The sequence below is a fragment of the Ursus maritimus genome, unplaced genomic scaffold (genome assembly GCF_017311325.1).
Source record: "Ursus maritimus isolate PB19 unplaced genomic scaffold, ASM1731132v1 scaffold_9, whole genome shotgun sequence".
Classification (NCBI taxonomy): Eukaryota; Metazoa; Chordata; class Mammalia; order Carnivora; family Ursidae; genus Ursus; species Ursus maritimus.
The window spans coordinates 44095857-44123330 of record NW_024427107.1 but is presented as its reverse complement, the minus strand read 5'-3'; the positions used below and the strand labels follow the sequence as shown (position 1 = coordinate 44123330).

Here is a 27474-nt window from a genome sequence, read left to right as displayed (position 1 = left end):
TTACTACATTATATGCATTCTATCCGATTACATCTTATACTATTCAACTCTTTGTAGTAACCAACAAAGTTAATTTCAAACCCAAATAATTCACAACCTGCATTTAAATGAAATGGTAAAATAAGAACTCAATTATAAATCTTTCTAAAAATAACAAAAATCAGTAACAGTTCAGTTCAGATATTACAATGTTGTTTTGATGGTAGTAGAGATAACACAGAAATTTCTTACTTGCAAGCAGGATATATTGCAGAATAGACAAGGAGAAAACAAAACGAGAAAAGAAAAATTTAATCTAGGTCAGCATCACAGAAATTGTTGGTCTTGAAATCAAGCTGAGTAATAAAAGCAGAAAGAATTCTGCGATGTAACAAAGTCTGAAATAATTAAAAGAGCAAAAAGGAAAAGAAAATGGACCAATAACAAAGAAGAAACAAGGCATTCTAAATGATAACAAGATCCAATGTAAAGATACACCTGAAACTACAATTAAGAAAAAATTAGACAAGTCAACATCAGAAAAGTGAAAAGACAACCAACAGAATTGCAGAAAACATTTCCAACCCATAGAGCTGATAAGGGACTTGTATCTAGAATATATAAAGATTCTCACAGCTTAAAACAAAAAGATAAACAGGCCAATTAAAAATGAACAAAGGACTTGACCAGACATTTCTCCACAGAAGATACATAAATAGCCAATAAGCACATGAAAAGATGCTTATCGTCATTAACCATAATAAAGATGCAAATCAAAACCACAATAAGGCAGCACTACATCATATACTCTAGGATAGCTAGAACCAAAATGACAGGTAATAACAGTATAGTGATGATGTGGAAAAACTCCAACATTCATATACTGCAGATGGGAATATACAACGCTGCAGCTGCTTTGGAAAACGGTCTACAAATTCCTCAAAAGGTTAACTACAGACTTACCACATGGCACAACAATTCTACATCCAGATATACAACCAAGAAGAAATGAAAGCATATGTCCACACAAAAACTCATACACACATGCTTACGGCATTATTCAGAATTGTCAAAAATAGAAACAACCCAAATGTCAATCAACTGATGAATGGATAAACAAAATGTGGTATATAGATACAAAGAATATTACCCAACAATGAACAGAAATGATGTACTGATACATATTACAATATAGGAAAACTTCAAAAACATGCCAAGTGAAAGAATTCAGTCACAGAGTACTATATTTCATATGGTCAATTTATATGAAATGTCCAGAACTGGCACATCCAGAGAGACCAAGAGCAGATTCGTGACTGCTTAGAGCTGGGTGGAGTGGAGGCTTAGGGAACGATGGCTAAACAAACTGGAACTTATCTTGGGGGTTAAAAAAATGTTCTAAAATTACTATCAGTAATAGAAACAACTGAATATACTACAAGGTAAATACTATGTACCTGAAAAGGGTGAATTGATTGTATGGTATGTGAATTATATCTCAATAAAAGTCTTTTTAAAAATAAGATTTGGGGCACCTGGGTGGCTCAGTTGGTTAAGCATCTGCCTTTGGTTCAGGTTATGATCTCAGAATCCTGGGATCCAGACGGGCATCAGGCCCCCTGCTCAGCGGGGAGTCTGCTTCTCCCCTCTCCCCACTGCTCATATGCATGCTCTCCTTCTCTCTCAAATAAATAAATAAATAAGTAAAATCTTTAAAAAGAAAAACCATATGATCATTTCAATAGATGCGGAAAAAGCATTTGACAAACTATGATATATATTCACAATAAAAACCCTCAACAAAGTAAGTCTAGAAGGAACATACCTCACCATAATAAAGACCTTATATAAAAAACCCACAGTCAAAATCATACTCAATGGGAAAAAACTGAGAGCTATTCCCCTAAGATCAAGAACAAGACAAGGATGTCCATTCTCACCACTTTCATTCAACATACCACTGAAGTCCTAGCCATAGCAATTAGACACATAAAGAAATAAAAGGCATCCAAATCAGTAAGGATGAAGTAAAACTCTCACTATTTGCAGATGACATAATACTATATGTAGAACTCATAAATGAATTTAGTAAAGTTGCAGGAGACAAAATGATCGTACAGAAATCTGTTGCATTCCTATACACTAAGAATGAAGCAACAGAAAATGAAGTTAAGAAAACAATCCCATTTATAATTGCACCAAAAACAATTAAATATCTAGGAATAAATTTAAGGAGTTGAAAGATCTGGACTCTGAAAACTATAAAACAATGATTAAAGAAATTGAAGACATCACAAAGACATGGAAAGACATTCGATGTTCATGGGTTGGAAGAACAACTATTGTTAAAATGTCTATACTACCCAAAGCAATCTACACATTTAATGTAATCCCTATCAAAATACCAACAGCATTTTTCACAGAACTAGGACAAATAATCCTAAAATTTGTATGGAACCACAAAAGACCCTGAATAGCCAAAGCAATATTGAAAAAGAAATACAAAACTGGAGGCATCACAATTCCAAACATCAAGTTATATTACAAAGCTGTAGTAATCAAAACAGAATGGTACTAGCATAAACACAGACACATACATCAATGGAACAGAATAGAGAACCCAGAAATGAACCCACAACTCTATGCTCAACTAATCAACAAAGCAGGAAAGATTACCCAGTGGAAAAAAAGACAGTCTCTTCAACAAATGGTGTTAGAAAAACTGGACAGCAACATGCAAAAGGATGAAACAGGACCACTTTCTTACACCATACACAAAAGTAAATTCAAAATAGAAGACCTAAATGTGAGATCTGAAAATCCGAGAGAACACAGGCAGTAATTTCTCTGACATCAGCGGTAGGAGCTTTCTTCTAGATAGGTCTCCTGAGCCAAGGGAAACAAAAGCAAAAATAAATTTTTGGGAGTCCATCAAAATAAAAAGCTTCTATACAGCAAAGAAAACAATCAACAAAACTAAAAGGCAACTTACAGAATGGGAGAAGATATTTGCAAATGACATATCTGACAGAAGGTTAGTATCCAAAATATATAAAGAACTTATACAACTCAACACCCAAAAAACAAATAACTCTGAAAAACAAGTAACTCTGAAAAATGAGCAAAAAACATGAATAGACATTTTTCCAAAGAAGACATACAGAAGGCCAACAGCCACATGAAAAGACGCTTGACATCACTCATCAATGGGAAAGGCAAATTAAAACTACAGTAAGAGATGACCTCACACCTGTCAGAATGGCTAAAATTAACAACACAAGAAACAACAGGTGTTGGTGAGAATGTGGGGAAAGGGAAACCCTCTTGCACCATTGATGGGAATGCAAACTGGTACAGCCACTGTGGAAAACAGTAAGGAGGATCCTCAAAACGTTAAAATTAGAACTACCCTATGACCCAGCAATCACGCTACTGGGTATTTACCCAAAGAATACAAAAACACTAATTTGAAGGGATACATGCACCCCCATGTTTACTGCAGCATTATTACAATAGCCAATCTATGGAAGCAGCCCAAATGTCCATCCATAGATGAATGAAGAAAGAAGATGTGGGGGGGGTGTGGATAGATAGACAGATAGATACAGATGATGATAGATAGATGGATGGGGTAGAAAGACAGATGGATAGGAATAATCGCCAAAAAAAGAATGAAATCTTGCCATTTGCAACAACATGGATGGAGCTAGACAGTATAATACTAAGTGAAATAAGTCAGAGAAAGACAAATACCATATGATTTCACTCATGTGGAATTTAAGAAACAAAACATATGAGTAAAGAAAAAAAAGAGAGAGAGAGAGAAACAAACCAAGAAACAGACTCTTAACTACAGAGAACAAACCAAAGGGATGGTTCTCAAAGGAGAGATGGACGGGGGAATGGGTGAAACAGGTGATGGGAATTAAGAAGTGCACTTATGATGAGCATGGAGAAATGCACAGAATTGTTGAATCACCATATTGTACACCTGAAACTAATATAACACTGTACATTAATAACACTGGAATTAAAATTTGAAAAACTAGAAACAAAAGTGGACTGGTGGAATTAAAATAAATTAATTTTTAAAAGAAACAAAAAAAGAAACCAAGGTATAATGTTTCTGGCATAGGGGAAGGAAGTAAACATGGGCAAAGGCATGAATATGGAAAAGAATGTAGTTTTTTGGAAGAACAAGTAGAATATAATTAGTATAGTGTTAAATCCAAAGTAAAAGACGTGTTGACTTGTACTGTGTTAAAGAAATAGCCATCTAAGAAAAAAGGTTAATGTTGTAGAATGTTATCAAACCATAACTATGTTCAATATAAAAAGAGGGAAAAGCCACTAGGGTGAAGGACAAGAGAAATTGGATGCTGTGGGTTATTAACTATCAATAACAAGACAGCAGGTAGTGTAGTAAGGAAGGTAAGTTAGAAGCACAAGATTATGATGGAAGGTGAGGCACAAATGTTGAAGACAAGTGCTTGGCTTACAACCAACAGTAAAATGGAACTTCACACATCATGAGAATATAAGTCTGAGAGGCCCAAGAATGTACATAGCATAATCACTTCATTATTGTAGTAAATGAGAATTAGTTGTGATGTAAAGCAAAAGATCACATGCTTAAAACAAACATATTAAACAAAGTTTAATAGTGCTGAGTACTGCCTATTGACACCTCACAGATGCAAGATAATAAAATGCTAAACTTTACACGTTAAATATGTACCTCTTGGATCTTAAGATAGAAAATCTGAAGACACAATACTACAAGCACTCTACTAAGAATAATAATAAACAGAATAAGATTTGGGGAGTGCACCCCAAAGATACAGATGTAGTGAAAAGAAGGGGCACATGCACCCCAATGTTCATAGCAGCATGTCCACAACAGCCAAACTGTGGAAGGAGCCGAGATGCCCTTCAACAGATGAAAGGATAAAGATGATGTGGTTCATTTCTACAATGAAATACTATTCAGCCATCAGAAAGGATGAATACCCACCATTTGCATGGACATGGATGGAACTGGAGGGGACTATGCTAAGTGAAGTAAGTCAAGCACAGAAAGACAATTATATGGTTTCACACATATATGGAACATATGCAATAGTACGGAGGACCACAGGGGAAGGGAGGAAAATTTGAAGGGGAAGAAATAAGAGGAGACGAACCATGAGAGAGTATGGACCCCAGGAAACAAACTGAGAGTTTCCAGAGAGGGTGTAACAGGGTGATGGGTACTAAGGAGGGCACGTGTTGTGATGAGCACTGGGTGTTATATGCAACTAATGAATCATTGAACACTACATCAAAAACTAATCATGTACTATACAGTGGCTAACTGAACATAAAAAAAAAAAAAGATTTGGGGAGTGCAAAAAGATATAAGAAAACTAGACACTTGGAAATCTGGCCCTTTAAAAACAGTTTAGCTGATCCAGCTGCTTAATTTGATAAAAAATAAAATTCCTTGGCAAAGAGGGAAAACTTCCTAACATGATTCCTTTTTCATTTCCTCTAATCTACAAAAATTATTTCCACTAGTTTTAGGTTTCTTAATGACAAAACATCAGTCTATGAAACATTTAACCTGTAGTTACTTGTCTGATCCATTCTGTAATACCTGTGCCAGTATTCTGTTAGGACAGAATATTTTTCAGAATAAGAAATTTTAAATAAGATGTTTTATCATAGCACAATCCATTTGATAAATTCAGAAAAGGAAATATAGAATTAGTTTAGTTAGACGGGGCGCCTGGGTGGCACAGCGGTTAAGCGTCTGCCTTCGGCTCAGGGCGTGATCCCGGCGTTGTGGGATCGAGCCCCACATCAGGCTCCTCCGCTATGAGCCTGCTTCTTCCTCTCCTACTCCCCCTGCTTGTGTTCCCTCTCTCGCTGGCTGTCTCTATCTCTGTCAAATAAATAAATAAAATCTTTAAAAAAAAAAAAAAGAATTAGTTTGGTTAGAAAAAAAGGAAATTATAGCAGTAAGTAACACCATCACCTGCTTATTAATATGAATTTTCAGGTGATCTAAGCCAGCTGACAAACACAAAAATTTTAAATAAAGGTAGGTTAATATTGTGAGATGGTAAACCAAAAAAGCTTTGGAGAGGACATCACTTCAGAAACAGAAATTTGACCAAAAAAAAAAAAAGATAATTTCAGACTGTGATGAATGCTATGGCCAATGAAGGCCTCACTGTAGGCTTTATGGGTAAGGACCTAAAAGAACAAATTTTGTACAGTAACTCCACATAAGATTATGGCCATATGAATGGCAGTAACATAACATCTTAGTCCATTCAGGCTGCTCTGACAAAATACCACAGACTGGGCAACCTAGAAGCAACAGAAATATATTTCTCATTCCTAAAGTTGAAAGTCCAAGATCAAGGTGTCAGTATGATCAGGTTCTGGCAAAAACCTCTTCTGGGTTTCAGACTGCCAACTTCTTGGTCTATCCTCACACGGTGAATAGGGCAAGGAAACGCTCTCGAGCCTCTTTTATAAAGACATTAATTTCATAAGGACTCCACCCTCATGATCTAATAACCTTCCAAAGGCCCCCCAATTATCTAACACCATCACGCTGGACATTAGAATTTCAACATATGAATTTGGGGGTCATAAAGACACTCAGATCACAGCACATAATGATTCAGTCTACCTAAACATTCAACAATTTAAAAAGTTTTTTTGAATGAGATAAATTAGTATAACAATTATCACCCTTTTACTGTATACAATTGTGTGCAATTTAGCATATTCACAAGTATAAAAATATCAACACTACCTAATTCCAGAACATTTTTACCATCCAAAAAAATAAAAAACTTCATATCTAACAGTCACTCCCCATTCCTCCTTTTCCCCAGACTCTGGCAATCATTAATCTACTTTCTGTCTCTATGATTTGCCTATTGTAAGCATTTCATATAAATGGAATCATAATATGTGACTTTTTGCATCTGGCTTCTCACACTTAGCACAGTGTTTCAAGGTTCATCCATATTACAGCAGGCATCACTACTTCATGCCTTTTCTACATTTGAAAAATATTCCACTAAACAGATACAGAAAATTTTTGTTTATCCATTCATCAGTTAATAGACATTTGTGTTGTTTCCACCTTTTCACTATTAAGAATAATGCTTTGTGATCTCCTTTATATGTGGGATCTAAAAAAGTAGAATTCATAGAAGCAGAGAGGAGAAATAACAGTGGTTACCAAGGGCAGGAAGATGGGGGAAATGAGATGTTGATCAAAGGATACAAAGTCGCAGTTATACAGAATGAGTAAGTCCTATAAATATGATGTACATCCATGATGACTATAGTTGATACTGTATACTGTACTGGAAATTTGCTAAGACAGATTTTGTGCACTCATACCACAATAAAAAAAAATAGTAACTGAGGAAATATATAGGTTAATTATCTTGACTCTAAGTAATCATTTCACAATGTACATCAAAACAACAATATGAATGCCTTAAAAAAATACTTTACACATGCAAAAAAAATAATGCTATGAACATTCATGTACAAGATTTTGGTGGGCATATGTTTTCAGTTTTGTGTGTATACCTGAAAGTAAAACTGCTGGGTCATACAGTAACTCTACCTTTAACTTTTTTTTCTTAAGATTTTATTTTTTTACTTATTTATTTTAGAGAGACAGCGTGTGCCTGAGTGGGGGGAGGAACAGACGGAAAGGGAGAGAGATAGAATCTCAAGCAGACTCTGTGCTGAGTGCAGAGCCCAATGTGGGCCTCCATCTCACAGCCCTGAGATCTTGACCTGAGCCGAAATCAAGAGTCGGACGCTTAACCAACTGAGCCACCCAGAAGCCCCTCAACATTTAACTTTTTAAAGGTAATGACCACAAGTTTTTTCCCAAGCAGCAGTTACTTTTTAAGTTTATAATTCAATAGCAACATACAAATTCCAAAAAGCAGAAACGGAAAAATAAAGTAACAGCAATTTTTTACAAAACACAGTTAAAAAGATACAAAAAGAGACAAACAGTAAGATGACAGAAACAAAGTCACAAAACAATCACACCAATTTAAGGATTAAATTTACTCGCTAAAAGAAAGACTATAAAACTTCATTTATATCTAGCTATATGCTCTTTCTGAGACATACACCTAAACCATAAAAACAGTTTTTAAGTAAAAGAATGCAAGAAGTATAGGCAAATGCCAAACAAAAGAAAGTTAATTGTAACTTTGTTAATATAAGAAAAAAATAGATTTAAGTCAAAAGACTGAGGGACAGATTAAAAGAATAAATTTTAAAAGACATTATAAATACGTATATATGTGTGGAAGGAGGGTGATATGTTCATACACATACTAAAATTTGCACACTATTTCAGAGGACTCAGAGAATTTAAAGGCCTTTCATAAACCCCAAGTTAACAACTTCTAGGCTAATGAAACATTTGCCTGTCATTCTTTATTGATTCCTAAAACCTGACAACACAAAACTATATAAAATTTTACATTAGTCTTCGGCATGTCAAAAAAGGGATCTAATTATAATGTTTTTTTATTTTTATTTTTTTAGAACTTATAATATATTCCCCCATAGTAAGGCCTGAAATTAAAACCTTCAAAAGCATCATATAAGAACAACAAAAAAGCTAATGTTTTATTTTCATAGGCAAATGAAATAGAAAATTCACAGGTTATTATTTATAAGGATGATTACATTTAATAAAAATATATTCTTTTTTAAAAGCTACTTTTGCGTTATTGACAAAAGAAAGATGATCATTTTAAACTGAGACAACTAAAAAAAGCAAACCCTCTATAAGTTTGTTTACCTGCAAAGTAAGTGAAAAGATAAAGATAACATCTCCTATACTGACATCAAAGCAGATTTTTTATTTTTTGTAGTTAACTCATTCAGTCAAGGAGTAAGACTAATGTTTTTCACACAAAACAAATAATTTGTGTGGGTGGGGGGATGAGCTAACTGGGTGATGGACATTAAGGAGGGCATGTGATGTAATGAGCACTGGGTATTATATAAGACTTATGAATCACTGAACTCTACCTCTGAAACTAATAATATACTATATGTTAATTGAATTTAAATTTTTAAAAAAGGATAATTTGCTTACCAAGTCTTAAAATATTATGATCAAGAATTTTATTCATATTTATCAGCACAATCAAGCATACTGTACTTACACTTGATTTGGCTATCATTTCAAACATACACATTACATAGATCCATGTAAGGCGAAAGGGTTAACTGTGCGAGAAGTTGGTAAAAAAAATAACCTCCTGAAACTATAAAATATATCCAGAAATTGGCGGCAGGGAATGAAACTGAATGGCTTACCTCATATCCTGAATTTTACACATGAGCTGTAAATATCCACTTGCACAGAAATATAGTACACAATTTAAGTTCAGCAGGCTATACTTATGGATTTGAATAATAAAGTATTAGTCACCATTAATAAGAATTTTCCAAATACTTGCCAAGAAGATTGTGCTCTTACCTACAGTTTGGAAAACTTCATTCATCAAAGCTTCATTCACTGATAAAGAGTTGACATTTCCAATATGACACCAGCTTTGATATATTGCTTGTAGCAGAAGTGTCTGTGCTCTTGTAGCTTGAATTGTGAGATTCGGAAGTTCAAATATACCTTCAGTTATAGCAATCTGAGATCTTTTGGTCCTGCATAAGAAAAGAGAAAGAATAACAGTATAGTAAACAGCACTTACAAATAGCATAAAAAATGAACTAGGTTGTAACAAAACAAAAAGTAGACATTAAAAATATTTTAAACATAATTAAATCAAATATGTAATTCCACAATCTAAATTTCACTATTTCCAAAACTTTTACAATAAATGTACAAAAACAATGTCCATATATACACATTTACACACACACACATTCTGTTCAATTATAATTTTTCAACCGAGACAATCTTCAAAGATAACAATGAAAATGCTAGTTAACACTTAAGAAAATTTACTACCAGTTCTGCATTGTTCTAAATATCTTGTATCTATTAGCTCAGAGTAAAAATACAAAAATCCAGGGATTATCACCCGGAGCCCTCTATCCTATACTTCCTCTCATAAGTGTTTAGGAAATATTTACATTATACCCAGGTTCCTATTTGATAGTAACAAAATTTTTTTTTAGAATCTCTGTCCTGGAATATCTAATTCACTGATAACTTACTCATCTGGCTATTTCTTTGAATGAGGTACCTTATATAATTAAATTTTCCAAATAGCAAAGCTTCAAAGTACGAAAACACTTAATAGGTCTACGAACAACAAGATGATAAAGTTAATGAAATATGAAAGGTAAAGCGTAAAAAAGAAAAATCAAGAGGAAGAAAAAAATTAGAATGCTACTATGGTAGACTCAGTCACCCTACTCTCTCTCAACCCTATGAACTCTACCCTTTTTCATCTTGCCAACAATATCCACACACAGTACTGAGCATCTCTTGTATAAAACCTCAGAAGCCATGATCAAGTAGGATTCCTTCCAGGGATGTTAAGATGGCTGAAAATCAACAAACCAATCAACATTATGCACCATATTAATAAAGTTAAGGATAAAAATCACACAATCATCTCAAAAGATGCAGAAAAGGTGACAAAATTCAACATCCATTTATGATAAAAACTCTGAACAAAGTGGATATACAGGAAATATGCTCCTACAAAACAAAGACCATATATGACAATTCCATACTAACATCATACACAATGGTGAAAAGCTGAAAGCTTTTCTTCTAAGATCAGAACAAGAGTACCCGTTTTGCCACTTTTCTTCAACATAGTCTTGGAAATAACAGCCACAGCAACCACACAAGAAAAATTTTAAAAAGGTATCCAATTTGGTATGTTAGAAGTAGTAAAACTGCCACTATTTGCAGATGACATGATACAATAATATAGAAAATGCTAAGGAACCCACCAAAAAAATTTTTTTAATAAATAAATTCAGTAAAGCTGCAGGATACAAAATTAATACATGGAAATCTGTTGCATTTCTGTATACTAATAATGAACTAGATGAACAAGCAGAAAGAGAATTTTTGAGAGAGAACGAGCAAGCAAGCACAACTGAGGAGAAGAGACAGAGGGAGGGGGAGAAGAGGACTCCCCACTGAGCAGGGAACCCGCTGCCAGTCTCAATTCCAGGATCCTACGATCATGACCCCAAACCAAAAGCAGATGCTAACCAATGGAGCCACCCAGACTCCCCAAAAGAGATATTAAGAAAATATCATTTACAACTGCATCAAAAATAATACCTAAGAATAAATTTAACCAAGGAAGTAAAAAAACTGTACTCTAGAAGCCATAGCACACTCATGAAAGAAATTAAAAATGACAGAAATAAATGGAAAGATATACCATGCTGATGGAAGAATTTCATTAATATATGCTGTTAATATATATAAATTATATACTGTTGTATCTTTGAAGGATTAATATGGTTAAAAAGTCCATACCACCCAAAGCAATCTACATATTCAATGCAATCCCTATCAAAATACCAACTGCATTTTTCACATAATTTATATACCTAAAATTTGTACAGAACCACAAAAGACCAAATAGTCAAAGCATTCTTGAGAAAGAAGAACAAAGGTAGAGATATCACATTCCCTGATTTTAAACTACACTACGAAGCTACAGTAATCAAATCGTATGGTACCAGAACAAAAAGAGATACATAGATCAGTGGAACAGAGTAGAAAACCCAGAAATGAACCCACAACTATAGGTCAATTAATCTTCAACAAAGCAGGAAAGAATAGCCAATGGAAAAACATCAGCCTCTTCAATAAATGGTGTTGGCAAAATTGGACAGCTTCATGCAAAGTAGTAAGACTGGACGACCTGTTCATACCATACACAAAAATAAACTGAAAATGGATTAAAGATCTAAATGTGAAACCTGAAACCATAGAAACCCAACAGGAGAACATAGGCAAGGGGCACCTGGATGGCTCAGTTAAGCATTGACACTTGATTTAGGCTCAGGTCCTGACATCAAGCCCTGTGTGGAGCTCTGTGCTGGGTGTGGAGCCTGCTTAAGATCCTCTCTCTCCCTCTCCCTCTGTCCTTCCCCCGCCCCAACCCTGGCTCCTCGGTGAGCACAGGCTCTCTTAAGCTCTCTAGAGAGAGAATACCAGTATAATTTCTTTGACACTGGCCATAGAAACATTTTTCTAGATGCATCTCCTTTGGCAAGGAAAACAAAAGCAAAAAGAAACTATTGGGACTGTATCAACATAAAACGTTTTGGCACAGCAAAGGAAACCATCAACAAAAGGCAACCTACGGAATGGAAGAAAATATTTGCAAATGACAAATCCCATAAAAGCTTAGAATCCAAAATATACAAAGAACTCATACAACTCAACACCAAAAGAAAACAACAACAACAACAACAAGTGCAATTAAAATATGGGTAGAAAACATAAACAAACATTTTTCCAAAGAGACATACAGATGGCCAACAGAAACATTAAAAAGACATCACGGGTGCCTGGATGGCTCAGATAGTTAAGCATCTGCCTTTCGCTCAGGTCATGATCCCAGGGTCCTGGGATCAAGCCTGCATTGGGCTACCTGCTCAGCGGGGAGTCTGTTTCTCCTTCTCCCTCTGCCCCTCCCCCTGCTTGTGCTCTGTCTCTTTTAAAAAAAAAATAAAATGAAATAAAAGACAGTTATCACTAATCATTAGGGAAATGCAAATCAAACCACAATGAGATACCACCTCACACCTGTCAGAATGACTATTACTAAAAATAAATAAAAGAATAAGCAAACAAGTGTTAGCAAGAATGTGGGGGCAGGGGGAAGAACCCTCCCGCACTGTTTATGGGAATGTAAAGTGGTACAGCTATTATGCAAAACATTATGGAGGGTCTTCAAAAAATTAAAAACAGAAGTACAATAAGATCCAGCAATTCCATTTCCATTAAAAAAAAAAAAAGGTAATCTTGCCATTTGTGACAACAAGAATGGGTGTTATGCCAAGTGAAGTAAGTCAGACAGAGATAGATAAATACCATGTGATTTCAAGAAAAATGTGGAATCTAAAAACAAAACAAACAAAACAGAAGCAGACACCCAAATACAGAGAACAAACTGTTGGGTCCCGGGCAGGGAGTGGGGAAAGAACGGCAAAATAGGTGAAGGGGATTAAAAAGTACAAACATCCAATTATAAAAAAAGTCACGGTGATGTAAAGTACAACATAGGGAATATAATCAATAAGATTATACGCACTTTGGGTTTTTTTTTTTTTTTTTTAAAGATTTTATTTATTTGACAGAGACAGCCAGCGAGAGAGGGAACACAAGCAGGGGGAGTGGAAGAGGAAGAAGCAGGCTCCTAGCGGAGGAGCCTGATGTGGGGCTCGATCCCACAACGCCACGATCATGCCCTGAGCCAAAGGCAGACGCTTAATGACTGCGCCACCCAGGCACCCCTATACGCACTTTGTATGATGGCAGATATTAGCTAGACTTACCATGTTGATCATTTCATATTGTACAGCTGATGCCTGAACAATAGAGGGGTTGGGCCACTGACCCCTATGCAATCAAAAATTCACATATAACTTTTGACTCCCCAAAAACTTAAGTACTAATAGCCTATTACTGACTGCAAACCTTACCAATAATATGAACAGCTGACTAACACATATTTTGTGCATGTATTACATATTGCACTCTTACAATAAAGTAAGCTAAAGAAAGTGTTATTAAAAAATCATAAGAAAATACATTTATAGGACTACACTGTGTTTATCGAAAACAATCCATGTTATTAGTGGACCTGAGCAGTTTGAACTAGTCATGTCCAAGTGTCAACTATATATAAATGTCAAATCATTACATTGTACATCTGAAATAAATATAATATTGTATGTTGACTATATTTAAATTTTTTAAAAGATAAAACAAATTAGAAATCCACAAATCCAAAAACTGGAGATTCAACACTCAGTAAGTGCTAAAACAAGTACAAAGAAAAGTCAGTAAAAATTAAAAAAAAAAAAAGACAACACAATCAGTTAACTTGGTCTGATATTTTACATGACACACACCTCCCAACAACAGCAAAATATGCATTCATCAAGGCAGACTACATTTAGTCCACAAAAACAAGCATCAATAAATTTAAAAGAAATGATATCATACAGAGTGTATATGCTGATCGCTATATAATTAAAATATAAACTAATAAAACATATCTGTAAAATACTCAAATAGTTGGAAATTAAAAACATAAAACAGGAACAGGAGAGAAAAAATTCACAAAGCCAAACAAAATGTATTTTTTGAAAAATTAGCAAGTGATTTTAGAAAAGGACATTGAGCTAGATTACAGAAAAGGTCAATCTACAATTTATATACCTAATCGAGTGTTCCTGGAGAAAAGAGCAAAACAAATAGTATACAGAAATATCTAACAAAAAAATCTTGCCTAAAATAAAGACTAAAATCTACATACTAAGCATACAATGAGTCACAGAAAATGCTGATTAAGAATGGTCATTATCCTAGTAAACGTATACCAAAAAGATAAAATATTCTATGGGTAATGTGGAGGTACCAGGACTTCTCCAGAATTTCTCCTACTTTCTATTATCGTTCCTAATCTGCCCACTGCTGTCTAGTAAAAGCAATGTATGTGCACAACGCACCACTAGAGGAATATAAGAAGATTTCAAGCAACAGCCCTATACACTAGGGATACAGAGAGAATCTCACGTCAATGATTACCCTTTTTATTTTCTGGCATGCTTTAATTTCAGTCATCTTTCAAGTCAGTGGGCTCTGTTTCTAGCCATTGCTATTGCAGCCAAGGACCTCCACACTAATAAACCTAATACATAGTCAAGACTGGGGTTTTATTTTGCAGTTCCTAGGTCTATTAAAAAAAAAAAAAAAAAAAAGCCAAAATGTTGATGCTGTGATTTCAACTCTTTTGGTCCAAAATCAGGTCTAGCTGTCTTCAAGCTTCATGGTAAAGCTAATTCTCCAGAAATCTATAAAATCAGCAAAATCTATTAACTGCCTATTCTGCTGCAGTCATGTACTAGCTACTTAGGAGGTATCTTTGCCATTTTAAGATATCAATGAACAAAACAGAAAAATTAAAATCCTAGTGTCGTCACAGAGCTTACAGTCTAGTGGGGAGGCAGATTTAAAAAAATACATATAATCACAAATAATATAAGTTAGAATACAAATGCTACTGGAAATATAAAAGTAGAACATGAAACAGGAACTGAAGAGGGACCAATTTTATAAAGTGTGTAGATTTTATTTAAAAAAAAAAATTTAATTCCAAGCAAAACTTGAGCCGACCTAAAGGAGGTAAGAGACAGGCAAGTGATCCTGGAAAATGATGCAAGCAATGAACAGTCTATGAAAAGTTCTTGGGGTAGAACTGGGCTGGCAAGTCCAGGCAATGGCAAGGAGGCCAATGTGGCTGTTGCAGTTTGATAATAATCTAATTAACTAATTCAACTGGTTTTCTATGGGTTCTACTCATAAGAAATACCTGAAAGGCTTTATATAGCCATTGATCTTGAGATTTCATCTAAGCCTGAGTCCAGAGTGTTCAATTTCCTGAATTTATTTGTATTTTTAAATCTCTAATCTTTCACCCTTTCAAAATTTTTCATATAAGGTATTGGATGCAGGACATGAAATTTTAAAAATCTATAGTCCAATTGTGGTTAAATCACTTTTTTAGGCTTTTAGAAAAAGAATTACATAAACTTTACTGAGCTTCACTTTCCTCTTCAAAACACAAGTACAAAAAAATAATAAGTATAATAACCCCTGCCAAAGCTACCACAGATAACTGTGAAAATCAATTACATTTAATATTTAAAATTTAATAGATAAAAGATTCTTTGCTAAAATCTGAAGAGATAGGAACTGTTTTTACATTCAAAGAATTCAGAGTCCACTTGTAAGACAATTAAACCAATAATTATAATTTAATATAATAAATGTTAAAACAATGTTCTATAAACATTCCTTTGAAATACACCCAGGAGAAGGCTGGAGGAAAAACGTAGGTGTTTGATTTAAGCTGAATCCTGAAGAATATGAATCATTTCTTTATGAAAAAAAAATTTTATTTGAAGAAAAAAAAAGCTATCCCAATTCAAAAATGGTCCAAAAACATTAACAGGAAACTTACAGAATATGAAAACAGACATGACCAATAAATATGAAAAAAACTCTATGCCTCATAGCAAAAACAGGAAATTCAAATTAAAACAATGTAGGACTCTTTTAACCTATCAGATTAGCAACAACTCTCTGCCTCTAACTCATCTTCTAGGATTATCTGAAAGGAATTTTCATGAATCTAAAAGAACACTTACACCATTCGTAATAATTTTAACACTATTTGCCACAATATTTAAAATACTTAAAATAGCCTAAGCCTAAGACAATCTCATTGTTGAAAAGCTACCACGAAATATGGGTGAGTAAAAAGATATACAATTGCATCACAATATGGGCACCTACACATACAAGTACGTCTGCATGTGTCTATATGTTGACATTAAAAGTTTTGTCTAGAATTTTTAATAGTTATTTCTGTAAGATGAGAGTGGAAGATGATTCATGTCATTTTTTCCTTTCCCTATATAAATGTCCATATTGTTTGGCTTGGTCCTTTGAGAAATCTATATTATATTTAGAGAAATCTCTATTTTTAAATTTTTTTAAGAAATTACAGTATTTCCAGAATGAATTAAGGAAATCAGAAACTATGTCAAAATGAATTAATTTCATAAAACATTTTTAAGATATTGGGGTGTCTGGGTAGCTCAGTCCATTAAGTGTCTGACTGGATTTTGGCTCAGGTCATCATCTCATGGTCTTGAGTTAGAGACCTAGGACGGGCTCTATGCTGGGCATGGAGCCTGACTGAGATTCATCTTCTCTCTCTACCCCTTCCCCCCTCCCCACACCATGTGTATGTGTGCACAAGTGTGCATGTTCACTGTTTCTCAAAAAAAAAAAAAAAAAGATATCAGCATTAAATGTATCAATCTACCTCCACTCCCTGCCCCAACACTGGATTATCAATTTCTTACCTCCTCCTTGAAATAAACTTCACTTAAAACCTCCCTAAAGAGGAATGGCATCAGCAAAAACAGCAGAGTAAGGTACACTAGTGTAACTCTCCAAAAAAGCCACAACAAACTGGTAAAAACTCTCAAGAGTTAACTTTTTCAAAACTCTGGCAACTAACCAAAATCCTATAGCAAACAAGGAACACTTTAAAAAAAGAGATTGCAGCTCAATCTCAGATCAGTGAGTTTTGTCATGTTTTTACCCATATTGACTCCCCTACCCCTCAGCCCAGCAGTGGCATTTAATAGTCCACATTCCCAGTACAAGTAGGGGTTAAGAGAGAAAACAAATCTTATTCACAAGGAATTGTGGTTTTTGCTTTGACCTGTCTGGTAGCTACCTAGAAGATCAAATCAATGAGCTTATTACTCTTTTAATTCAGAACTCTCCCAACACTAAAAAATAACTACCCAAGAACATTTGTAGAAAACATTTACAGGCAAATGTACTGCATTATTCTTTACTTCCTGGGACAAGGGATAAGAGAAGGGGCAAAAAAAAAAAAAAAAAAAAAAAAAAAAAAAAAAAAAAAAACTTACCAATATCTTGGGAGGACAGTCTGGGAAGTGTTGCTTTAGAGAATAAAAAGGTTAAAAAGTTCCACTGTCTTCCTGGGAATATGGAAGGTCATACACACGCTTAGGGCTGTGCACTTGCAGAGCAAAGACGAAAGAAAGGCCTTGAGCTCACACCTCCCACTGACTTTCAGAGTGTGCACAAGAAAAGAAAACAGAATTGTCAACTGCCTGATTGAGTTTTGAAGGCATTCCCAATCAGAAACCATGGAGGCTAAGTGGCAGTGGATGAAATATTCACACTTCAAAAAGAAAGACTGTCAATTAATAATTACAATCCCAGCAAAACTATCCTTCAAAAATGAAGTCGAAGTCTCAAGAAAGTTAAGTCCAAGACCAGAAGGCTTCACTGATGAATTCTACCAAACTTTTAAAGAAGAATCATAGCAGTCCTTTTCAAACTCCTGCAAAAAATAGCAGAGGAGGGAGCCTAATTCCTTCTGTAAGGCCAGTGTTACCTTGATACCAAAGCTAGACAAAGAAAAGAAAATAAACACCAATATCCTCTGTGAACACAAATGCAAAAATCCTCAATAAATACTTCTACATATCAGAAGAAATTAAAACATTACACAATGTGACAACTAGTATTTTTCCCAGAAATAAAAGAGTGGCTCAACATAAGAAAATCAATCAATGCAATACACCATATTTACAGAAGGGGGGAAAAGTCATGTACATATCAACTGACACAGAAAAAGCATTTGACAAATATCCAATAGTCTTGCATGATTTAAACACTCAACGGACTAAAAATGAAGGCAAATTCCTCAATATGATATAGGACATTTATGAAAAACGCACATCTATCATCACACTCAGTGATAAAAGACTGAAGGCTTGCTCTCCAAAATCAGGAAAAGAAAAGGATCTCTGTTTTTGCCATTTTATTCAACATTGTAGTACAGGTTCTAGCCAAGAAATTAGGAAAGAAAAATAAGTAAAAGGCATTCAAAGTGTAAAGGAAGAGGGGCACCTCGGTGACTTAGTTGAGCGTCTGCCTTCAGCTAAGGTCATGATCTCGGGGTCCCAGGATCGAGCCCTGCATCGGGTTCCCCACACAGCAGGGAGTCTGCTTCTCCCTCTCCCTCTGCCCTTCCCCCCTGCTGGTGCTTGCTTGCTCTCTCATGCTCTCTGCATCCCTCCCTCAAATAAATAAAATCTCTTAAAAAAAAAAAAAAAAACTAGAACATGAATAGACATTTCTCCAAAGAAGATACACAAATGGCCAATACGCACATTAAAAGATACTCAACATCATTTGGGAAATGAAAATCAAAACTATACTGAGCTGCCACTTCACACCCACTAGGATGGCTAAAATAAAAGGAAAGAAAACAGAAAATAAGTGTTGGCAAGGATGGAGAAGAATTGTAACCATTATACAATGGAGGTAGGAATGCACAACATTGAAGCCACTGTGCAAAACAATCTGGCAGTTCATCAAAAAAGTAAATACAGAGTTACTATAAGACCCAGCAATTATATTGCTACATATAAACCCAAGAGAATGGAGATCATGTTCACATAAAAACTCATAAATGCATGTTCTAGCACCATTATTCTCAATAGCCCAAAAGTGGAACAACCCAACCAAACAATACAACTGAGAAACAGAGTAACAAAATGGGGTATATATATCCATACCAAAGAATATTATTTGGCCACAAAAGGAATGGAGTAGTAATAATTGCTACATCACGGATGAACCTTGAAAGCAAACATGCTAAATGAGAGAAGCCAGGCAGAAAATGCAACATATTGTATGATTCTATTCATATGAAATGTCTAAAATCATGGAGACAGGGTTTCTTTTTTGGAGTTCTGAAAATGTTCTGGAATCAGATAATAACAATAACTACAGAAACAGTGTAAAAATACTAAAAACCAAAGAATAGTATAATTTAAAATAATTTAAATGGTATATGTTGTACCATGTGGATTTTATCTCATCAAAACAAAAACAAAAAAAATCTCGGGGCTCCTAGATGGCCAGCCAATTAAGCATCTGCCTTCGGCTCAGGTCATGATCCTACGGTCTGGGGATAGAGCCCCACATCGGGCTCCCTGCTCAGCGGGGAGCCTGTTTCTCCCCTTCCCTCTGCCCCTCTCCTTGCTTGTGCTCTCTGGCTCTCTCTCACTCGCTCTCTCAAATAAACAAATAAATAAAATCTTTAAAAATATAATAAAAATAAAATAAAAATAAATTAAAAAGCAAAAAAATCTCCCTCAAGTAGTCAGAACTCTGTTCCTAGGAACAGTGGTCTAAGTAAATATTTCTTTCTCTCACTTAAAAAATATCAAAACAACAAAAAGAAAATCACCCAGCTTTCTTAATTAGCATGTCAGGCAATTTATAGTCCCACATTAATAAGATACAATCCATACAATTTTCAAATACGTAATAGCAATATGTGGCTCTACTGAGATTTACCCTCCAATCCACAATCCTGATCACATTCTGCCAAAGGACTGAAATGAATAGACCAAGAAACAAATATGCACTGAATAAAAGATTCGATAAACCAAAGAGGTAAAATAGCAGACATCAAAAGAAAAAGAAGGATAAATGAAAAGGACCCAATTCACAAATTTATAACGTCATTGTTGTTCCTTTTGCTTTCTTGACATTGCAACCATTTTGTAAATCATTTTTATTTTAATAAGCATTTAAAAACAGAGAGGTGTGGGGCGCCTGGGTGGCACAGCAGTTAAGCGTCTGCCTTCGGCTCAGGGCGTGATCCCGGCGTTATGGGATCGAGCCCCACATCAGGCTCTTCCGCTATGAGCCTGCTTCTTTCTCTCCCACTCCCCCTGCTTGTGTTGCCTCTCTCGCTGGCTGTCTCTATCTCTGTCGAATAAATAAATAAAATCTTTAAAAAAAAAAAAAAACAGAGAGGTGTTTCTCTCTATACTTCGTTCTCAAAATTCCTGACCAAAAAAATATATTAGTGATAGTGAGTAAAGAAAAAAAATCATTTGGAACACCTACAATATAAAAATGTACAATTAAAATAGCTACTCTACCTTCAGTTAGATACACTATAGAAAGTCCTACGGTGTGGTAAAAGCCATGTTCTTATAACTATGGCAATAATCATTTATAAGGCAAAATTAAAGTTGGGATTCTTTTTACAAGTGAGCCTTTACTATTTCATAACAAATTAAGCTACTGTATATGGTATTCTAACATTCAAGCCATCATATGTTACATAAAATGGTTCCCAAATGGGTAACACAGACCTGAATAAAAACCTAAAAATATGCAAATTCAAAAAGATTAATTTATGCTACATTTAATCATACCCAAGGGTAGGGGGCAATTCTCCTTCAGATTCAATTTAATTTAATATCAAAGGAAATAATTCATTTTGTACAAAAGCCAGAATTCAACAATAAACAAATTATATCATACACATAGGACATGTTTCTGTGGTTTTATTTTCCAGCTATAGCTGACCACAAATAAAAGTACATTTTATTAGGCTTCTGCTAAGTACTCCAGTAGCATTTGAACTAAAATAAACTATTTAAAAATAATTTGGCAAAAGATGATAGGTTATACAATGTATCTATTAGTGTAATAGTATCAATGAAGAGAGGTTTCATTCCCTTTTGTTTCGGTCAATTTTGAAATATTTCTAATAGGTTAGCAAATATAAAAAAAAATAATAAATACCCATGTATCCATTTCATCAGACCCAACTCGTCTAACCATTACACCATACTACATTTGCTCCAGAAATTTCTTAACAGATCAATAGCTTTTACAACTTTATTTATGCTAATTGAGAGGCTCATTAAAATGTAGTGAATATGCACAATAAAATAAAATTTTCCTTATGGTTTATGCCACTATATATTTATTTAATTTCTTTTTAAAAAAGTCCAATCAAGTTTATATGAAAAATATCTAACAAATTCTGGAATTACCTATTTTTTTTTGAAAAACCACTAAACCAACTTTTTAACAGTTAAGTTGGTGAAAATAAAATTATTTAACAAATGGCTATTTCACATATCGGAGAAGTCCTAGTCTGAACATATGTTCACTTTACAGAATAGGTTTAAAAACTATCAATTCAAACATTACTCTCTAGGGAAAAATAAATCCTAATGTAACTAGTGGAATAAACAACTCATTAAAACTCAACTTGGACAAACTCCAGGATAAATTCAGAGAAATAGAAACAAGTAGGTCTTGATTGTGTAGTAGCAAAGATTGAAAATGAATATGTCCTAATTAAGGAATACTTTAAAAGACTCTGCTTGTACCATCTGCTGACAAATTATAATACAGAGCTGATGAAATTTCTGGACCAATCTGCCATTTCTTTAAAGAAAATTTTACCTTCAAAATTTTAAATAAAGAATGTAGAAATAGTTTTCACTATTCAATGCAAAGGAATTAACTTAAACAATTCGTTCATGTCCGTAGGCAAAATTTTGCCATACATACACTTGAGGAACAGCCATCCATTCTCTTAAAATCAACACACCTCACAGCAATTGAAAGAATATCCTCAGCAACAGCTGGATCTAAAGATTTATATAGAGTCCCCAAATGCAAAGTTTGAACCTACAAATTGGTTCCAAAATGTAATTTTGTTATTACTCATATCCTAAGATTAGATCACTTTTTCCAAAACAAAATGAGTACAAAACTTCACTAACTCAACTTAGAAATAAAGCAGTTTAAGAAGCTCAGAAATTTGTATTTAGTTCTGTATACAATGATTCTTCACATTACACAATACATCAATACCCTATAAAAAGGAAACAAAATTGTTTTAAATTAAATAGTAGGTAAAATGAAAGGTTAAAGCTCCTCTTGCCTTCTTCTGATCCAACTCCACTCCCAATTCATAACTACTTATTTTAGGTTTACCGTACACAACTACAGACCTCTTTTTGATTTTATGCATTCACATATACTTAAAATTTTAATGGATTTGTGTGTGCGTGTGTGTGTGTCTATAACCTACTTTTTATGACTAAACGACATTCTCAGAGATTAAACTTTCTACATTAATACACACACTTCTACAGTGATCTTTTTAATGCACGCTTCATAATAGTTTGAATCCAGCTTCACATTCATCAACAGTGTATCAGAATACCCCTTTCACAACATCCTCACCGGTATTATATTTTTTAACAATGACTGTAGCATTTGCAAATAACTATAAAATGCAAATTTTATCTTGTTATATTTAGATATGAAAAGTTCGCCATTTTTCAACTTTTTAAAATATTACTTCAATTTAAATATTATAAGAGGAAAAAGTAAAACCACTAAAATAAAAATATAATCAATTTCTGATTATAATATACAATGTTCAATATTGCACAATGAACTATGGGTGGTAGCAAACAAAGTACAAAAGGAGCAAAATGTTGTCCCTTCATTTTCTCATCATCTCCTAGACAAGTTATTCAATATAAACAATCCACCTACTTAAATAAAAATGTCTACTCAGGAAAAAAAGAGAAGGGAAGTGTGTTTATAGAACATATTTTATGTATGTAATAACATTCAAATACAACCTTAAGAATTCTGCTTAGAAAAATCACTAAGGGGGGGGGCGCCTGGGTGGCACAGCGGTTAGGCGTCTGCCTTCGGCTCAGGGCGTGATCCCGGTGTTATGGGATCGAGCCCCACATCAGGCTCCTCCGCTAGGAGCCTGCTTCTTCCTCTCCCACTCCCCCTGCTTGTGTTCCCTCTCTCGCTGGCTGTCTCTATCTCTGTCAAATAAATAAATAAAATCTTTAAAAAAAAAAAGAAAGAAAAATCACTAAGGGGGGGGGCGCCTGGGTGGCACAGCAGTTAAGCGTCCGCCTTCGGCTCAGGGCGTGATCCCGGCGTTCAGGGATCGAGTCCCACATCAGGCTCCTCCACTATGAGCCTGCTTCTTCCTCTCCCACTCCCCCTGCTTGTGTTCCCTCTCTCGCTGGCTGTCTCTATCTCTGTCGAATAAATAAATAAAATCTTTAAAAAAAAAAAAAAAGAAAAATCACTAAGATTTTAGTTCAGTTCAGTAATTAAAGTCACTGGTTTTCTCCTTTGGCCAAGTGCACATTTTACACATATTATGTAAGTAAACTGGAGACAGACTTGGTTGTCAAAAACACTTACAATCTAAAACCTCATCAATCACACAACCAAAAAAACAATGAAATCACTGAAGAAATTACCAGCTGCATGTCAATAAGTATTTATTTCTGTCTACAACAGATTCAGGGTTTTAAAGATAAATGTCCTCTATGGAAAAGGATGGTCCTTATGCAGTTTAAGTAAGAAGAAAGGAAGGCTGTTAAATAATCACACAAACTAGTATAAAATCACTTCTATGAAAAGTGCAGTGAAAAACAGAAACAATATCCCATGAAGGAACATATTAGGGGGATATGACCTAGTCAGAGAAAATTTTCAACTTCCAATACCTATCGGGTAAGTAAAAGTTGTTTAAGCTATTGACTAGTGAAATAATATGGTGAAAGACCTGGCTGAAAAAAAAAAACCCTGAAAAAGGCAAAAGGTGAAAGGGGCTAAGGAGGAAGATAGATGAACGTAGATAGCCAAGAAGGGGCTAGATCACTGAGGGCATTGCTGAATGCTTTAAAGATTTTAATTTTACTGTAAAAGCTATGAGAAGCAAAGTATTTTAGGCTGGAGAAGGACATAATTAGAATTATCTTCCAAAAACAAATCAATCAAACAAACCTGGCTGCAGATTTAAGAGTTAGCTGGAGATTAAGACCCATGAAAGGATGCTCAACATCATTCATCATCAGGAAAATACAAATCAAAACTACAATGAGATACCACATCATACCTGTCAGAATGGCTAAAGTTAACAGCACAGGGAACAACAAATGCTGACAAGATGTAGAGATAGGAGAATCCTCTTACACTGTTGGTGGGCACGCAAACTGGTGCAGTCACCTCTGGGAAACAGTATGGAGGCTCCTCAAAAAGTTAAAAAGAGAACTACCCTACAACCCAGCAATAGCACTACCTGTTATTGACCCAAAGGATACAAAAATACTGATTCAAAGGGGCACGTGCACCCCGATGTTTATAGCAGCATTATCAACAACAACCAAAAAATGGAAAGAGCCCAAATATCCATCAACTGATGAATAAAGAAGATGTGGTATATATACACTGTGGAATATTATCAGCCATCAACAAGAATAAAATCTTGCCACTTGCAACGAAGTGGATGTAGCTAGAGAATATTACGCTAAGTGAAATAAATCAGTCAGATAAAGACAAATACCATATGATTTCATTCATATGTGGAATTTAAGAAACAAAACAGATGAACATAGGGGAAAGAAAAAATAAGAAAGAGGGAGGCAAACCATAAAAGAGACTTTCAACCATAGAGAACAAACTGAGGGATGCTGGAGGGGAAGTGGGCAGGGGAATGGGCTAAATGGGGGATGGGTGATAAGGAGGGTGCTTGTGATGAGTACTGGGTTTTATACGTAAGTGATGAATCACTAAATTCTACTCCTGAAACTAATATTACCCTATATATTAGCTAACTAGAATTTTTTAAAAACTTGAAACCTTTAAAAACAAAAAAAGAAAGAAAGAAAAGAACACTTCTTTAAACAGATAATCAAGAAAGAAAAAGCGAAGACCGCAACTTAGTCATAATGGGACTCCAGGGCCTACAATACAAGTTTTCACATGATAGGTGCCAAAATATTATTTTTAAAACAAATAAATGAGTCATTAATCAGATGAAACTTGAAAAAAAGCTAAGTATTAACAGATTCATCTAGGAAACTGGCAATATTTTTTAAAGTTATAAATCATAATAAAGAATACAAAGTTATTATTGAGAACTTGCTAATAGTTACCAACATGCTATTGATGGCTCCATCACCAACTAATTAAAAGATGTCTAGAACCAGTGACTTATCTCTCTAGATCCACCATATCACCTTCCCTAATCCTTCATTTCCACATCCATAAAATAAAAAACAGATGACTTGCTTATTGTGAGGTATAAATCAATCCCTGTATATAGAGGATTAGTGAAGTACGAACGCTATACAACAAGAGCATTATGATGCTGTTCTTAGAGATTATCTTCTGCCACTACGTATGCACTATATGATCTTTTGGATATGGTGACCTCCACTGATTATTTGTTCTTATATTTCAAATTAATATATGAGATTAAATCAAACAGAGTTAAGAAATTTAGAGGCAATGATAAAAAACCTTAAGCTGAATTGAGTGATTTCTAAACCAAAACATTTCCCTTTTAATATACTAATAACTTAGAATTCTTTTGAATATACTCTCAAGTTTCAGTTCCCAAAAATAATGAAACACAGACATATTTCAAAGATACTGTCACTAGAATAAAATGCTGTCACAAGATAATATTCTCCTGCTGTTGTACATAGACAAAACCAAATACCGGCGAAAAGCTAGCATAATTCTTCTCATAGGAAAAAATGTATGTCTTATAATAATATTCTCCAATATCCAAAAATCATAAGATTGAATTATAAATATTCATTTGGGTACCACTAAACAAACTATTTTACTAAGTTTAAAACTTGTAACAAGAGACGAATCATATTTGCCTATACAACTTCACACCCAACTGATCATAAAATTGCATGTGGAAAATATCAAGTTTTCCAACAGGAAAATCAAAGAAAACCTTCTGTTCTCATTGGACCAACACTCTCTGGCTGTTAACATGTGCTGCATGTTCTTCATGCACTTACTTAAAAAAAATCAAAGAGAAAACTCTGATATAAAGACAGATGTTATTTACCTATAGTGTTTTTCATGTCTTTTTAACCACCCCCCCCACACACACACTCAAGAACTATAAAGGTAGGTATTTTCCAACTGGTCATTTACTTACACACATTATAAAATCAGAACCACAACATGACAAAAAATAAAAATTGGGAGGAGTTGACATAAAAATTGTTCAAGGGCATTTTTTTAAATAATGCATTAATATTCTAAATAAGTAAATATGCTTTATTACCAAAATATAAAATCATTAGTAATACAATGACAGGATTTATAATTTCATGATTGAAAACTGTAGCTAAAATATTGCCAAGTGTTGAAATTAACCAAACTAAATCCCAAAACGGCACAAGCAGAGACTAAAAATTAGTACCAAGAAAGAGACAAATAGACCATCTGATGAAAACATGCTTAGAACCAATCATGTTATTTATTAATTTAAGATTCTGGACTATTCCTCATATAAAGATTGCTTAAGAGGTATTTTTTTATTTTAAAATGTGTTATTAAAAATCATTCAATCAAGACAATTTTACAGAAAAATCAATGACATATTTGGGGAGAACATTCATAATTAATAAAGTCTAGATTCACTTCCATTCTTTTTCTCAACTCCCCAAAAGAGCCATAAATATAATTTATATAGATTTATACAATGAAACTACTCTTTCTGATATGAACAAACTGCTAGTTCAGACTGCAAGTGCAATTTAAGTCAAATTTCACCTTGATACAAATACAGGGCTGTAAATTAATCAAATTAAAATACACAGAACAATAGTAAAATAAGTTTTTAAAAAGTTTTATCTTGTTAAAGAGTTAGACTATTATGCTTGTTGTCACCTATGATATCTCACATGTTAAAATTACAACCTTTTCTATTCTTTTTAAAGATTTTATTTATTTATCTGAGAGAGAGAGAGAGC

At 34.3% G+C, this 27474-nt stretch overlaps 1 protein-coding gene across 1 annotated transcript in view; it reads right to left on the bottom strand.

Moving 5' to 3' along the window:
- VPS13B (vacuolar protein sorting 13 homolog B) overlaps positions 1–27474 on the bottom strand; it is a 759954-nt gene that overhangs the window by 580875 nt on the left and 151605 nt on the right. The window contains exon 17 of the mRNA XM_040625596.1: positions 9512–9693. Within this exon, the coding sequence (XP_040481530.1) occupies positions 9512–9693 (182 nt within the window). The remainder of the gene's footprint in view (positions 1–9511; positions 9694–27474) is intronic.